The sequence below is a fragment of the Diadema antillarum genome, unplaced genomic scaffold, assembly GCF_040938485.1.
Source record: "Diadema antillarum isolate AM-2024a unplaced genomic scaffold, OU_Dant_1.0 scf00000072, whole genome shotgun sequence".
Lineage (NCBI taxonomy): Eukaryota > Metazoa > Echinodermata > Echinoidea > Diadematoida > Diadematidae > Diadema > Diadema antillarum.
The window spans coordinates 1007125-1023006 of NW_027270961.1; the positions used below are offsets into that span (position 1 = coordinate 1007125).

At 38.9% G+C, this 15882-nt stretch overlaps 1 protein-coding gene across 1 annotated transcript in view; it reads left to right on the forward strand.

The window, feature by feature from the left end:
- Window positions 1-13682, forward strand: part of LOC139717180 (glutamate receptor-interacting protein 2-like) — a 55639-nt gene extending 41957 nt beyond the window's left edge. Inside the window, exons 7-18 of the mRNA XM_071628681.1 lie at window positions 609-756; window positions 1801-1985; window positions 2755-2919; window positions 3269-3455; window positions 4481-4620; window positions 5052-5129; window positions 5520-5589; window positions 6651-6796; window positions 7334-7478; window positions 7916-8072; window positions 8406-9335; window positions 13358-13682. Coding sequence (XP_071484782.1) covers window positions 609-756; window positions 1801-1985; window positions 2755-2919; window positions 3269-3455; window positions 4481-4620; window positions 5052-5129; window positions 5520-5589; window positions 6651-6796; window positions 7334-7478; window positions 7916-8072; window positions 8406-9335; window positions 13358-13558 — 2552 coding nt within the window. The 3' untranslated portion in view covers window positions 13559-13682. The remainder of the gene's footprint in view (window positions 1-608; window positions 757-1800; window positions 1986-2754; window positions 2920-3268; window positions 3456-4480; window positions 4621-5051; window positions 5130-5519; window positions 5590-6650; window positions 6797-7333; window positions 7479-7915; window positions 8073-8405; window positions 9336-13357) is intronic.
- Window positions 13683-15882: the final 2200 nt, after the last annotated feature.

Sequence of the window (15882 nt, forward strand, 5' to 3'; positions counted from 1 at the left end):
ACTTTTCCTCTTTTTCATTTGATGTGGTCTTTATGGCCCGAATTCATGAAGGTGGTACAATCTTTTCCATGGTTTAAACCATGGACAAGATTGTACCACCTTTGTGAATTTGGGCCTATAGGTTTGCATTTTCTTGTGTGTTATTTTTTTTTTTTTAATGGCAAACATCAGTGAATGGATATCTGAAAGTGATATTTGTAGAGTGCTTACAGGATAGAATTTTCTCTCTAGATTTTATGATTTTATGATTTATCATGGCATATTTTATCATATTCACATGGATGTTGACTTATGACCTGTCATGCTTCTGAAGGTCATAACTTTTCATTAAATAGACCAATAAATCTGAAGCTTGAACCCACAATCTGACATTAAGCACCGAAAGCAACAGTGGAATATCTCCTTCTGAAGCTAAGAATATGAAATAATTGACACTTCAGATTATTTTGCAGGTTGTAAAATGATGTGACTGTTTATGATGTCAAAACACTTAACAACTGTTACCAGTGGAATTGTTGTCTATTAATGTAGCCATGTTCAGAATGCTGATGATGTATTGAAATAAGATATTTTAATTTTTGTTGACTGATTTTATATGAATTTTGCAGAGGCAGTGAAGAATGCAACTGGTCCCCTACTGGTGGAAGTGTCTAAAACCCCCGGTGCACACCTTGGAGTGGGACTGAGCTCTATACCCAGGAATGGCAAGACAGTAACCATTATTGACAACCTGAAGCCAGCCAGTATAGCAGATAGGTAAGGGCCTCAGTTGATACCATTAAGTGAATATGTCTGAGGTTCAGTCTGTTATTCCTGTAAAAGTAGTCAAGAATCCACAAGTTTAAAGGAATGATGTGAATGTTAGACCACTGTAGGGACAAAGTCATTATTAATCTTATTGTGCAATCCGTAAGTTGCTAAAGTGATTAATGTTTGAGATATTTGTCAGAATGGTAAATGGGGATATGGAAATATTCTTCCTTTTTTTCCATAAAGCATAAGAGAGATTTGTTTTTATTTGTTTTGTTTTGGGTTTTTTATACAAGAAATTGGATATAGAGTGAAAGAAAGAATTGTGGTAGGCTCTTTGAAACAGGGAGGAGCTGAGGTTTGGAGTCATTTGAACTGGAAATATTCGCCATTTTTGGCAGGGATATTAGAATTCAGTGGAGATGTGGAACTCAAGATTATCCAGTGGATTATCCTGCCTATCAAATGGGCAGAAAGACCCTAATCCTGTGGATAATCCCAGTATGTGGGTGTGGGTGTGTGTCCCTGCACGCACATGACTCCCTCTAGTCTGGGATGTAATTAATCTGAAAACTTGATCACCAGAATTTCTGGGCCGATTTGATAACAGAGACTGAGCCAACTCAGTTGGGACTGCTCTCAGCAGCAGAGGGCAGCATTTAACAGTGATTGCCATGAAGCACCAACCTGAGCTTTGTTTTGAGTTAAAGTATATATTAAGAGTTGTCATATAGAGGGGAAAATTTGTTTCAATAAATTAGTCATGGTAGACTTAAAGCAGAAAGAAAATGTGCACATTTTGTTGTTGTTGTTGTTGTTGTTGTTGTTGATTGTTTCTATTTGAGTGTTAGGGTACTTCCTTGAAGTAATCATCACTTTTGCAGACAGATGTAAAATAAAGATCACTTTCACCCTCCAGTCCATGACATAGAGTATGATGTCACTTAGTTTTGCTGCTACAGCAGTGATATTAAATGTAACTGGAGATTTCATAAATGATGCACATAGTGTCAGTGTATGAAGTTTTTCATTTTGTTGGTATTTATCTAGATGCGGTGCCTTACACATTGGTGATGAGATTCTGACCATTGATGGACTTAGCACTAGCCACATGGGTGTTGCAGAAGCCATGAAGCTACTAGCGTCCGGCACAGAGCAGGTCAAGCTGGAGATCCTACCGGTCAGCCAGATGACCCCTAGACTGACCTACTCCAGAGAGATGCCCAAACTAACAGGTAAGTTTGGTAGAAGTGGGGTTGGTCCTGTTATTCTCTGGCTCCTTATTGGGTTTATCATCACAGATTTTCTACTTGACAGCCAATCTATGTATTCAAATGAGTTAATGAGACTGACGAATCTGTAGAAAGGTATGACAGGGAGTAGGTAACAATACTAATGCATGCACAGAATATTTGGCGCATTTCTAAGTTTTTGTTCAATGCCAAGGTATTTATATTTCTTTTCTTCTTCTTCTTCTTCTTCTTCTTCTTCTTCTTCTTCTTCTTCTTCTTTTTTTTTTTTGGGGGGGGGGGGTAAAGTGCTTACCTAAGGTGTATGTCCTTTTATTGTATTTGAATTAAATTTTCAAGTTATATTCAAATGGGATTTAGTCACAATATGATAATCTGCCCATTGAAAAAGCAAGACTAGAGTTTACATGGCTGTATCTCTGTGAATACGGAAGACTAGATTAGCGCATATCATTTGAGGGTTTCCATAATGGGAGAACATTTGCTCAGTAGTGGTAAATGGTTTCACCTTCTATTCTTTCTTGGATGTAAATGTGGTCCTGAAAAGGATATACTCGGTTTCATCATTTTGGTAAGCATGTTCTTACTGCCATTATCCTGAGGAAGAAAAAATGCATGGATTAGCACATATGATAGATTTCACTGCATTGCTATCATGGTATGGTATCTTATTTTGTTACCATGCAACACCCCCACTAATCTTCCTAATCCTATTTGCCCCCCCCCCCCCCCCCCCCACCTCCCCATCTCCCAGCCCCACCCTCAAGAAGCACCACTCCAATGAGCCCGTTGATGCCAAGCTACAGTCACAGCAGTCTGTCTCGGGTCGGTACGATGAACCAGTCTCAGAACAGCAGACAACAGAGCAGTACGTTGGCACGGAAACTCAGGTCAAAAGGTCACAAGACAGGATCCATGTGTGAGTATCTCATTGGATGTCATATTTAGCACACTGTTCAGGAATCATATATTTCAATCAAATTCACTCTGATTGAATGAAAAAGAGATTTCTGGTCGTAATTCTACATTGTCTGGTATCCTTGCCTGAATAATGTCAAACGTTAAGAGCAAAAGTTTTGCGAACTGGAACATTACAAACTGCAGAATTTCACCTTGAGAAGTGCATCTGTATATTTCACAATTATGTTATCAAATTTCCTCTGAGTAGTCCTAGAAAATTATTTCCAATATCTTGTGTTCAAAATGTTTAAGGGAAGTATCATGAACATTGTTAAACATGGATGGTTACACACTGTTTGTCATTGCAGTGTCCATTGCGTCCACCATCAATGGACTGTCATCACCACAAGTGTGTCACACAGACACTGTGGACGTGACTCTCTACTCTCGTACTGGTGACTACGGCATCCAGCTCCAGAGTGGTGTCTTTGCTACGGAGGTCTTAGGCTCAGCAGCTATCATAGGATTCGTGGAGCCTGGTGGGAAGGGGGAGAAGTAAGGAAATGGCTGATGTATTTGTGTTTGATGTACAATGACGTGACATTTGCTCCTGTGACATTGCTCTGGTCTTATTTTCTCTAAGGACTTTGGGTTAGGGTTATGACAGGGTTTTAGATTTAGTTTTATGTAAGGATTAGGGTTAGGGTTAGGGTTATGTTTGTGAGTAGAAATCATGTTTGGCTTAGCGTGCAGATATTTAATGGGAGCAATTGTCACAGAAGCAAATGTCATGGAACCATGATGTACAAGATGCATCAATATGAAAATATAAAGTCATCTCTTGTACAGCATAGTTTGCATCAAAGATTGATCAGTTTGCTTTATGCACCAGTTATAACTTCAGAATGTGTGTATGTGATAACTTTCAGAAGGACGTTAGGAGCTGTTTAGGCTTAATGAATAAGACAAGAGACCCTCTAGGTTGAGGGCTCTGGTCTGAATCCATTGGCAGCAACAATTTTGCTCCGAGGCAAAGCACTTTATCCTCACTGCTTAGTCTTTCAGAGGGGACCAAGAGCTATCACAACCCTACAAACATTCATTGATTCCATTGCAGCTGTGTAAAACAAATGAATATATTCAACTCTATTCAAACCAATCACATTATGTTGACAACAGACAGTTAATGAAATCTTATTTCAAAAGGTTAATGTCTTCTGATGTCATGTGATTGCTAGAATGCAGTATAAAGTACCAAAGTGTGATGTCATAGCCATTCATCTCCATGGAAACTGGTTCTAAATAACCTCACTTGGCCTGGTGCTAACCAAGCTCGCACCTGGTTCCAACCCAAGCTACAACAAAAGACTGTGACATAATCACTTCGGTACTCTATATCTTCTTGCAGATAGAGTCTATTACGATATCCCACTACTACTGTACATCTGTTGTCTGGCAGATGGAGGCTAAAGAAAATTTGAAGTATGTAACTGGCTTAATAAGACATACAAGTTAATCCAGATGTTACTCCAGCTGATTATACCAGAGAGATAATGTGTATTTTTCTCTTTGTAACACAGGAGTGGTGTGGTTCAAGCAGGTGATCGTCTGATTTCCATCAATGGAAACTTCACTGAAGACATGACGGCTGATGAGGCTAATCATATACTGAGGGAGAGTGTTCCTCAGGTCACGCTGGAAGTCGAGTTTGATATCGCAGGTAGGACCTCTATGTTGTGTGTCATTCCTGGCTACGCAGAATTACATGGAATGACAAAAGTTTGATAGTAGTAAAGAAAGAAAGAATAATTAACAACTTCAGCATCTCTAATTAGTCACGTTGAGATTCATGAAACACAACTACGTACAGAATTGTTCCTTTCTTTTTCGGGTCAGTTGACACGGATCAGTGGAAGTTGAATTGTCAATTCATATTTTTATTTGATACTTTTGTATTCTGCAAACATAAAAAAGTTTCTTTTGTGAAAGTGAATGAAGTATTTAATGTACTATCAGTATTTATAAATTCTAGAATAAATTCAAATCTGTGATAAATGTTACTTGATGTGTTTGCGTTTATTATGATATCACCGTATGTTTGATGGTGACAAAGTTTGACCCACAAACCTTCATCTGTTTCTATCATTACAGAGTCAGTTGTGCCAAGCAGTGGAACATTTAATGTCAAGTTACCAGTGAGTGAAATGGGACTTGGAATCACATTAACATGTAAGTTTCTCTTGGAAATTGTTCTTGTCTTTGCTTTTATGGTTTATTTGTGATTAGCAACTTACAAATGTATTAGAGACATGCAAGTGCAATGTATGCCAGTAATGGAAAACTAATAAAGACCTTGGAAGCTTAGGTTTTTAAATGATTTGTGGGAATATTTGTAGAAGAATATAGGTAGAAGTTCAGGTTAATATGCTTTGTTCCAAGGAATGATTTGTATACTTTATTACATTTTTTCTGCAATCCATACTGTCATATTTGATATGCGTTGTAGGTGTTATTGATAAATTTAACTCGAATTCATGTACGTAGATATATTTTGTAATTCATGTAGTGGTGTTAAAAACTGTCTTTTCTGTGATCATTTCAATTTTTTCTGGTTTTCAGCTCCTAAGCACAGACGGCAAGGGGATGGCCTGCTTATATCAACAGTGAAAAAGGGCAGCGTAGCAAATAGGTATGTTAAATATCACTTTGTGAGTCTATTTTGTCATTGTAATATTATTTACAATGTGGGAAATATGTTTGCTTGTGTGGATAGAAATGGGTATGTGTGTGTATGTCTATTGTGGTAGGATGCTGTTATATAGCACAATGTATTCAAGTGAAACCTTAGATTCTCTATCCAAGGCTTGGTATTTTTGTGCCACAAAGATTTTAAAAAATAGATGAAGATCACCAGTACATTTCTTGTCACTGAATTACATTTTGATGCAAATTATCTGGTATTTGTTTTGAAAAGTCTTTTGTTTCTGTAGTGAATAGAACTGCCATTGTGGATGAGGAATTGGTGGACAAACCATGAATAAAGCAGACAATGAAGCGTTTCTTACAATGATAATGACAACAAATCCAATTATGCTTCTCTGTAGTAGCAGAAAATGACCCACAGATATCAGTGAGCCGACATGCTGTCTTGTGAAACCTGCCTGAATTCCCGTCTTGTTCATACATTGAAAGTACTGTAAAACCACAAGTGTTCATGTGCATTTTAATTTCACGAATTTTGCGAGAGCCAGGATTCAAGGTTAATTTACTATAATGCATTGAATGCCAGTGCAATTCGCAAAAAATGCCATGCCTTGAAAAAGACTGTCGGGTCCAATTCACCAAAATTTCATGCCGCAAAAATATTTTGCTTTACAGTGGTCTTTAGAAGATACTTCAAATAAGAAAGATGATGATAGCGAGGTTGATGTTTAGAAGTATGATGATGATGACTGATAAAGTGATGATCATGATGAAAGTACTGTAAAACATGATATATTCGTGGCACGAAATTTTCGCGAATTGGAGCTGACGGCCTTTTTCATGGCATGAAATTTTCGCGAATTGCCACTGGCATTCAATGCATATAGTGAAGACAAGAAATTTCGCGTGCATTTTAATTTCGCGAATCTTGGCGCTCGCGAAATTAAAATGCACGCGAACATTCCTCGTTTTACAGTAATTCTTCTGTCATCAGGATAGTGATGAAAATAATATATTGATGTATCTCTGTGTCCTTGCCCACTGCAGGAGTGGTACACTAGAGCCAGGAGACCAAGTTCTTGCCATCGATGACATCCATCTAGACAGCATTACAGTGGAGGAAGCCATGCACCTCCTTGCTCAGGCAGATGAGATCGTCAAACTCAAAGTCAAGAAAAATGAGGCTTACTCAGGTGGGTTTCCGTGGTAACTGAAATCGAAACACTTTGGGCACCCCTTTTATTAGAAGTAACTTTTTCATGGGAGTCTACTAATGAGCGTACTTTATGTGATACAAAACAGAACATTAACGTAGTGTATCAATACAGTATAAAGGTTGAGTGCTCCAAAGCAAATGTCTGATCAGTCAAAGACATTTTCATTCCAGTCCATAGTTGAGTGTTGATAGTGAACAAAGCACATAAAAACTTCTTCACTCATACTATCTGCATTTTGGGTGATACTTGTAAATAGTACAGGGAAGAAGACTTATCCAATACAGTTTTACATTAGGCACTATGTGGTCCTTGCTATCAAATTTACCTCTTTAATTATTCACCCATAAATACAGAATTGCCAGCATGCACTAAATAGGACCAAGGCCTATGGCCTCGGGGAAAGTATAATTGAACATAGAAATGCTGAATTTATGGGTATGTATATTGTGCAAGCATACATTATATATACAATATTGTATTCCACTGGCAAATATAAACTTATATTCTCCCTAGATGAGCCGGATGTGAGCGGTGCAATATCCTATTCAGTGGAGCTGGTCCGGCATGGGGGACCACTGGGCATCACCATCTCAGGGACTGAGGAACCTTTTGATCCAGTCATCATCTCTGGCCTCACGGAAAACGGTCTCGCTGAAAGGTATGTGATTCTGTTTGTTTTTCTAACTTTTATGATGGCATAATATATAAATGTACTCCCCCTTACCTAGCCATGCAGTGCTCTATTAATAGAGGAAGATACAAAATTTAAATATGTTGTTCAGTTCAAGTGCATCACTCTCTAAGTAGCTCAAAGGCCATAGCACTGCACTGGTTTAAATGAATATCATAAATGTGTCTGCATTCTGGTAAGCCTCACACCCTTATTGACATACAGTAGTACATAGATATTAACCTCAAGCATGTATTAACAAAATTTAATGTACAGCCACATTATGCACATTTTGAGATCCAGCTTAGACTTTACAGAAGCTAAGTACTCTAGTGTCATTATGAACTCTTCAATTTCCAATTCCACCATAGATCATGTATTTATTGAATGGAGTGGTGCATGACTTGTGTTTCTTTTCCCACCAGGACTGGTGCTATCCACTTAGGAGACAGACTGTTGGCTATCAATGGTATCTCACTGAAGGGGAAGACCCTGTCAGAGGCAATCAGACTGCTCCAGTCTGCTGGGGACACAGTGGTGCTCAAGATTAGCAAGAGGGAGAGACAGAGGGGTTATGACCAGGTACCTTACCCACCCTCCTACCTCCTTATCAATCAATCTTATTGTTTGTATTAACAGGTACCCAGATTTTTTTCTCAAAATTCCATGGAAAGAATGAGCATGGTGGGATTTATGTATTGCACAAGATATTTCTGCCTTATGATAACAAATTCTCATACAGATATTTTCTCACAAACAAAATGTGACCTTTGATCTAGTGATATATATTGTATATGTAAATGTTACAATAACAAGATGCAATAAAGAAGCAAATGAAGTAGATACAGAATGATCCCCGATTTTTGTATTCTGTAAATGTTTTCTTTTTATTCTACCCACACTTTGCACCTGCAGCTGACAACCAAGGTTCCATCTCGTAGTCAGAGTCCCAGCAGGTTTGGTCGAGGGATGAATCAATATGATGTGGATCACATGACGACTCCAGTCATGATGCAGAACAATGGAGACTCCTGGGAAGGGTCAGGAATGGACACTGGTTACCATAGTAACCACACGCATCACTCCCGCTCCCACTCCCCTAAGACCAGCCACTCTCGCCGTAGCAGCATGTCTCCGTCTCGACGCAACACGAGATCCCGTCGAGTGCAGAACTCGTCTCACTCCACGTCGCCCAATGATGCTAGCGAGGAGGAGTTGGAGGATCATAGAAACCGAGGCTTCAGGGGCCCCTACCCCGGTGACCTCCTCAGTTCGGACCAAGATGAAAGCTATGCACACTCCCAGCATAGCTACCACCCTCATGAGGCACAGATCGCCAAGCATCGGGAGTTTCTGCGCCAGCTAGAGGCTAGCTTCCTCAACACAGACCAGTTCACGTCCAGTGAGATGCGTCGTACCGGCAGCATCGGTCACGGCTTCTACAACAACTCCATGGGAGCTCGCAAACCGAGTACCAGCTCCCTCCAGATGTACTCCGAAGGTCACAATGCCTACACTCTCCCATCTCACTCTCATCTTGGTGGCAGCTACAACCAGTTTGAGAGTTTCAGCTCCAAGAGTGAGAGTGTGAACACCACTCAGCATCAGGTTTCTCACCACAATGACGCCTCCCATCTTGGCGATGAGTCCACGGTGTCGGACCAGGGTAATGCCATGCCCGTTGAGCTCCACCGGGTCACCCTGAGCAAGGACAGTGATGTAGAGGACTTTGGATTCAGCTTGTCGGACGGTATCTCAGAGAAGGGTGTGTTTGTTAACACTGTCAGACCTGGAGGACCAGCATCAAAGAATCTTAACGTCCGGCCCTTTGACCGAATTCTTCAGGTAGGTGACTCCTTATACTTTCACTTTTATCCTCATCACATGATCATCAATTATTGCTAGAGAAGGAAATTTGTTGCATGAAATGGCCTTTTTTGTGGCCTAAAACTTGCCCAGAATATTGCCCAGCATGAAAAACTTACAAGTTTACCACATGTACTGGACTGTGTAAAGAAATACTTTTGCAAACTGTGGCCCCTCCCGAAATTTGTGAAAGTTTTATGCATGCAAAAGTTTCTGGTTTTCCATTAACCCTAAAAGGGCCGGGGGGGGGGGGGGGGGGGGGGGGGCGGAATCCGCCCCCCTCGACGTTTCGCGCTATAATTCTGTAACGCGAGAAGGCCTCGTCGCGAGGCTTCTTGACTTTGTTTGTTCAAGTCTCGCGCAACTTTTGAGACCAAATTTGCGACGTCCGCGCATACTTTTGCAAAGCCACGCCCATTTTTGTAACGGAATGTCGCCCCAAAACGGGCACAATTTTGTGATTTTGTGTACATTTCCTATGGAAAACAGTGCTCTGTCATGAAAGTCATAAAAACCTGATTATTTTTACAATTAATCACTTTCATTGATTAGTTTTGTGCTAATTATGGTAGAAAAGTGGTCAGTGACAATTTCCAATGAAAAAACAAAGAAAAAACAAAAGTTGAAAAACAAAGAAATACATAAGAAATTGTGAAAACAATAAAATACATAAGAATTGAAATGAATTTTGGAAGTTTTTGTGATGTACAATTGTTGCATATGCTAAAACAGATTTACAGATCAAAAATTAGACTCTCAATGCTTTTAATTAGGCTAAAATATGATCTTGAGCTTAATTTGCATAATTAATTAATTAAAATTAGAAATTGATTGTTTCAAAAAATCTTATGACACAATCTTGTAGATTATGACGCGGGTCTCACGCATGCAAAATTTCATCGCGATCGCACGGGGGGGGGGGGGGGGGGGCGGAATCCATCCCCCCCGGTCTGAGCATAGCCAAAAAAAGCCCGACCCCTTAAGGGTTAAGGGTTTGTAAGGTATTCCCATAACTTTTTCCAAATTGATACAAAGATTCATGTGTATCTAGAATTTGCTCATGTAAATATGAATCCTCGTATAAATTTGAACTATAGAAAAAGTTTTTCAAAATGGAAGATGCATGAATGCTTTGATCACTTTCAAACGCCAGTTTTATCACATAATATTTTTTATTATGTTTGAGGTATATCCTGTATCAGTTGGTCATTTTTAATTGGTGTATTTGACCTTTATAATGACTCAAGGCTTCCCCACCTCCCTCCCTCCCCCCCCAAAAAAAAATAAATAAATAAAATGAATGAATGAATGAATGACAATCAGATTTGCTAAGTATCATGGCTCATCAGTCACAAATTAAAAGACCTAGATAAAGTATCTGGAAACTACTCCTTGAATGTTGTGCATTTATATTGGATGTCAAAATGTAAAAGTGGCTTGAAGACTACATCTTACTGAAGACTCAGGATTATCACTTTATCATTTCACGACCTTTGTAATATCTAAAACAAGTCCAAATAATGTCCATTTTGATATGTTGATCTATGTCTTAATTGTCATAACTAGAGCAAATAAACTTTGTAGTTCTTGTGAACTTATGGCTAATTGGTCAAATACCGTACTACATTTGATTTTACCATTATAGCACTTTCTATCTTAGACTTTTTTTTTTTCATCTCTTTGCCACTTGTAATAGCATAATGCAGCAAATTTTGCCAACAAAAGTCCAGTGGGGAAAGAATTAACATACTCATACTCCCTTGCAGCGACACACTGTAAAGTCTGATAGGAATAAATGCAATGACATGACTTCTTGTACTCCACACACATCACTAGCAAGCTCAGCCCCTGGTACACAGGTCAAGGCAGTGGTAATATTCACTGAAGCAAACCAGACCAGGGGATAGGTATTGATATGATGTTAGCAGGAGTCAGTGAGGGGAAAAATCTCTCCTTTGTCACCCTGGATACAATTATTGAATCACTCTTCCATCTTACACTCCATTGACTTCTTACCCCGTTGACCTTGACAACTGTTGCCATGGGCAGTAATTATGGTACAATGGACACACAGAATCCCGTCTATACCAGTGTGTGCCATCTTATGTGTTGAGGAAATCTGATAAAATACAGATAAACAAACCACTGTCAGCAATGCTATATTTAGTATTAAAAAAAGTAAGACAAACCAGGTTTAAGAGGCAAGATCAGAGGTGTTGTACAGAATGACTGGGTGAAAAGAAAGAAATTATGTAGAAATTTCAGTTATTATGCATGATTTTCAAGTTATTCGGTGTGAGCAAATCTACGAGAGATGTCCATGAATGGGAAACGCATGATATAGACACATTGGTTTACGTTCATTTTACATCCTAAGGAGTGAAGTGTAATGTATATAGGTTCGAGTAAGTTCATGTCATTAAAAAGGAAAAAATATGAAACAACAAGCAGTACTTGAAGATAAGGTAATGTTTGCAGGGGAGTGCATTCATAAATAGCATTGCTTTACTGACAAACAAGATTCTGACCTTTTTTATGTCCATTGATATGCTTGCGGTCATTACTGTATGCATTTCACTCAGGGTAATCAACAACACACACACTGACAAACACAGAAGCAAACAAGGTGTTTTTTCCTTGTCTTTTTTTCTTTGTCCAAGAAATGTCAAACCAGCACTGAATCATTCTATTTTTATCAAATGCAGAGAGAAAAAGACTCTTGTAGAGGGGAGGGAAATATGAAAAGAAAACTAGCAAAGCTGTCAAGAGAGAGATGGAAAGAGAGAGATCGCAAGAGGGGGGGGGGGGGAGAATTAATCAAAAACAAAGTACACTGTAAGCAAGACATAGGAGAGAAGAAACTGTGAATGTACAAGGTACGGGTATGGCAGAGAAATTACAAAATAAGATTTGGAGTAGAGAGGGAGAGAATGAAAGAGAGATAGAGAAAGAAAGAGAGAGAGAAGTGGAGAGAAAGAGAGAGGAGGGAAAAGAAGGAGGTAGGAGAGAAGAGAGACAAAATATGATAACTGTGCATTATGAGAGGAAATGTGCTTGGAGCATCAGGCTGTAACGTGTGAATTGATTTGCAGCGCCATCAGAATGAGGTGCCACTATCAGTCCCCTCCAGCCAAATTAGGTCTGAAATTTGGCTTGGGAATTTGAGTACAGGGTGCACCAAAAGGGCTTCCTTTGCTGAACATGTCCTTTAAAACTGATTGTCTATGTGATGGAATGGTGAATGAGAGTAGAGATTTTAGCAGGAGACCATTCTCTGCTTCAGTAGGCAATGTGACGATTAATAATTGCTCAGTTGATATGGCGAGCTCGTGTCAGAGGAGTGGAAAATTTCCCCGGAGGTTTAATTATGGCTGGAAATGAAAAAAGTCTGGAAATATTTTACAGGGTGTGTCAGAAAATGGATGCATAGTAGATGTCTTCTTAGCATGTGTGTGTATGGTCAGAATTTGTGTCAATTACATTAGTTCTTTCGTATAGAGTTTATGTACCCAATTTTATTGTTACTGGGCTGTGGTGACATCATAGGATTATTTCAGGTAGACTTAAATTAATCTTTGCTGAACAAATTTACATGATTTGATGCTTTTGCTCCATGTCTTTCTTTTTTTTTTAAAGATTGATTTTCCACCTGTCTTGCTGAAATTTTGATACCCCAAATTTTTGTATGTTTTCCCTATGCTTAAATTTTGTTGTTTAGTATTGATACAAATTCGCTGAGGAGCAAATTTAGCATAAGATTACAGAATTAGGCAAGAAAGTGGCATTTTTCAGTCACTGAAACTTGTAAGCATTTCTTTTAGTGAATTTGATTCATGATATTTTCCTTTATGTATTTATCTATCTGTTTTCAGCATAAATCATGTATAATTCAGTGTCATTGTCCACAGAACATTATCTGTGAATGCATAAAATCAAAGAATTAGAAGCACCAATGATTTATGTTCTTGTTGTATGTTTTCTTTTCACCTACACCATACCAGATCAACCAGACGAGGACACATAACTTTGACTGCTGCATGGTGGTCCCGCTGATCGCTGACTCCGGTAACAAGCTGGAAATGGTCCTAAGTCGCAGCCCCCTCTCCAAGAACCAGGAGGCGGAAGGGGCGGAGGAAGGGGCATGGACGGCCAATGAGAACAGCCAGTTTGTCTCCATGCACCCAGTGGCACAGCAATTCTAAAGGAGTGGAAGACGTGGATATTATGGACTCTATTTGAATATACCTTCCCACCCAAATGTTGGCATTTCAAAGGTGAATTTGGCACCAGCATTAGATAAAGATCCACTCCTTGTACATACCAGTGGTGTAGCAGTGTTGACTGGATGTTTGTATGGTTTGTATTGATCTATTGCTTGAAAACCATCAAGTTTTCAAATGGTAAAAATTTGCCACAAGTGGTACATTATGTATTTGAGTGTTTAGCCCGCCCAACTTTCACATCATTCTGTGTATGCCAGACGCTGATAGAGAGAGAGAGCAATATCTTTACACACTACAAGTGAAAGGATGGAGGTTTTACAAGGCCTCCAATCATGTGTTGTTATAACAAAACTGAATAATGTGCATGCTGAACTGGCTAATTGGTGCTTCCTCATTTACCGGCATATACGACAAGTAGTAATTCATTGCAAATGTCCATCTGTGTGTAAAACTTTTTAATTAGACATATATCAATTGCAGCTCAAGAAGAGTCTATACTTCTGTAGTTGAAAACAATGTCCAGACAGACTGGAAAATGAAATTTGACACAGAAAGAGGATGACTATCGAGAGATTGTCATAAGATCAGTGAAAACCGATTGGGATTTTGCCAATTTGGTGCTTTTAGCAAATGGATAGAAGGGGTGTGGAGCTCATCTGTAATGTTTTGAAGGAAAATAGGATTAAAATACTCCCTCCTACCATGGCAGAACAACATTTCTTCCCTGGAAACCTGTAGCATGAGAAGATATAGATGTTACTTGAACCTTCTGGCTTGGGTACAGAGACTAGAGACCATGAGACTGATAGTAGGGTGTGATACAGGTTTGAGGTCAAAGGTCATTTCACTCTTCACTGCCAGTGTGACCTGCTTCTTGTTAGTTACACTTGATACTGCTTCTTACTCTTCTGTGCTGCTGTGTGCTAACACATTTGTATCAAGCCAAATAGTTTCAGCGTGGAACCTGCCCACTGCCAGCATTGCTTTAGTGGAAAATTTTGACTGCCATTGATCTACATGGAGATCTTGGTAGGTGATTGGCTGTTGCTATGGTTACATTATCTTACAGTCTAAAAAGGAACAACAGATTTGAGGTGTGTATGGGGAAAACACAAGGTCAAAGATGAGATGTCTGTTAGAGCTTCTTTTCAAATCTTAAGTGTGGATCTTGCAGCCTTCAACTCAAGCCAGTTTAATCAAATATACTCAAAATATTCAAAAGTTGAAAGTGTGGAATGACAATTCTTACAATTTTCTGAGCAAATAGTGGGAACTCGCAGCTGTGACCACTTGCATACAGAACTACATATTGTGAAAGGTGCTTATTGTGTAGTATGTAAACAATGTGTTTGTTGGTTGGTTTGCTTGTGTGGGGGGGATGGGGAACAAGGAGTGATTGACTTACTGTCGTATACTCTGCTAGTGCAAATGGTGGTCACTATTATTACACAGAATAAATGTATTTAAGTAAGCTCACAACATCATGTTGCCAAACCATCTGTAGCAGTGATTATCTGTAGAATTAGTATTTCACTTTGCCAAGCTCATCTCATATGTGTATTTTTGTCCTCAACAATCATATTATCAATTTTATGCAACCATGTGCATACTGCTATACAATTTACCATTATGCTGCATTGTAATTTGTGTGAAAACCACTTTATATTACCACCTCAAATTTACGTCAAGAATCGGTCAGAGATGATTTGTAAACTACAATCAGTTTATTTCTCCAATGCATCTTAACTGTTTTTGGAGGCAAATGTGTTCAAGGAGAAAATTTTAGTGAATAAGATAGTGATGTAAAACTAAGAAAAAAAGTGAAAAATGGAGCAAAGTGGGAGGAATTTATGGGAAATCATAATGGTTTCATGTTTCTGAAAATTGTCTAACATGAAATCATGCAGAAAATTCTGATCATCATTGGCTGCAGGCACAATTGGCAATAGATAGAAAGAAGAAAAAGAAAAGAAATGTGAATTTATGTAATGTTTGTGATTAACAGTTTTCCTTTTACCAAAATCAAGATAACTTGAATAAATCATGATTTTGCATTCACATTTCATGGGTAGAATCCTGAAGAAAAGCATGGATTTAGTTGCTCACTAGTACAGAACATGTCAGGAATCTTACACAAGCGTGATTACTGTCAAACAACATTGACAACTTGTGTACAGTTCCCATGAGGTATACGTTTGATGACCCACAATCATGTGGCCATAACCTGCAATGTTTGTGTGATTTCATTTAGTTGCTATTGTAACAAGTGCTTTTTTTTTCACAAATTGATCATGTACCTTGGG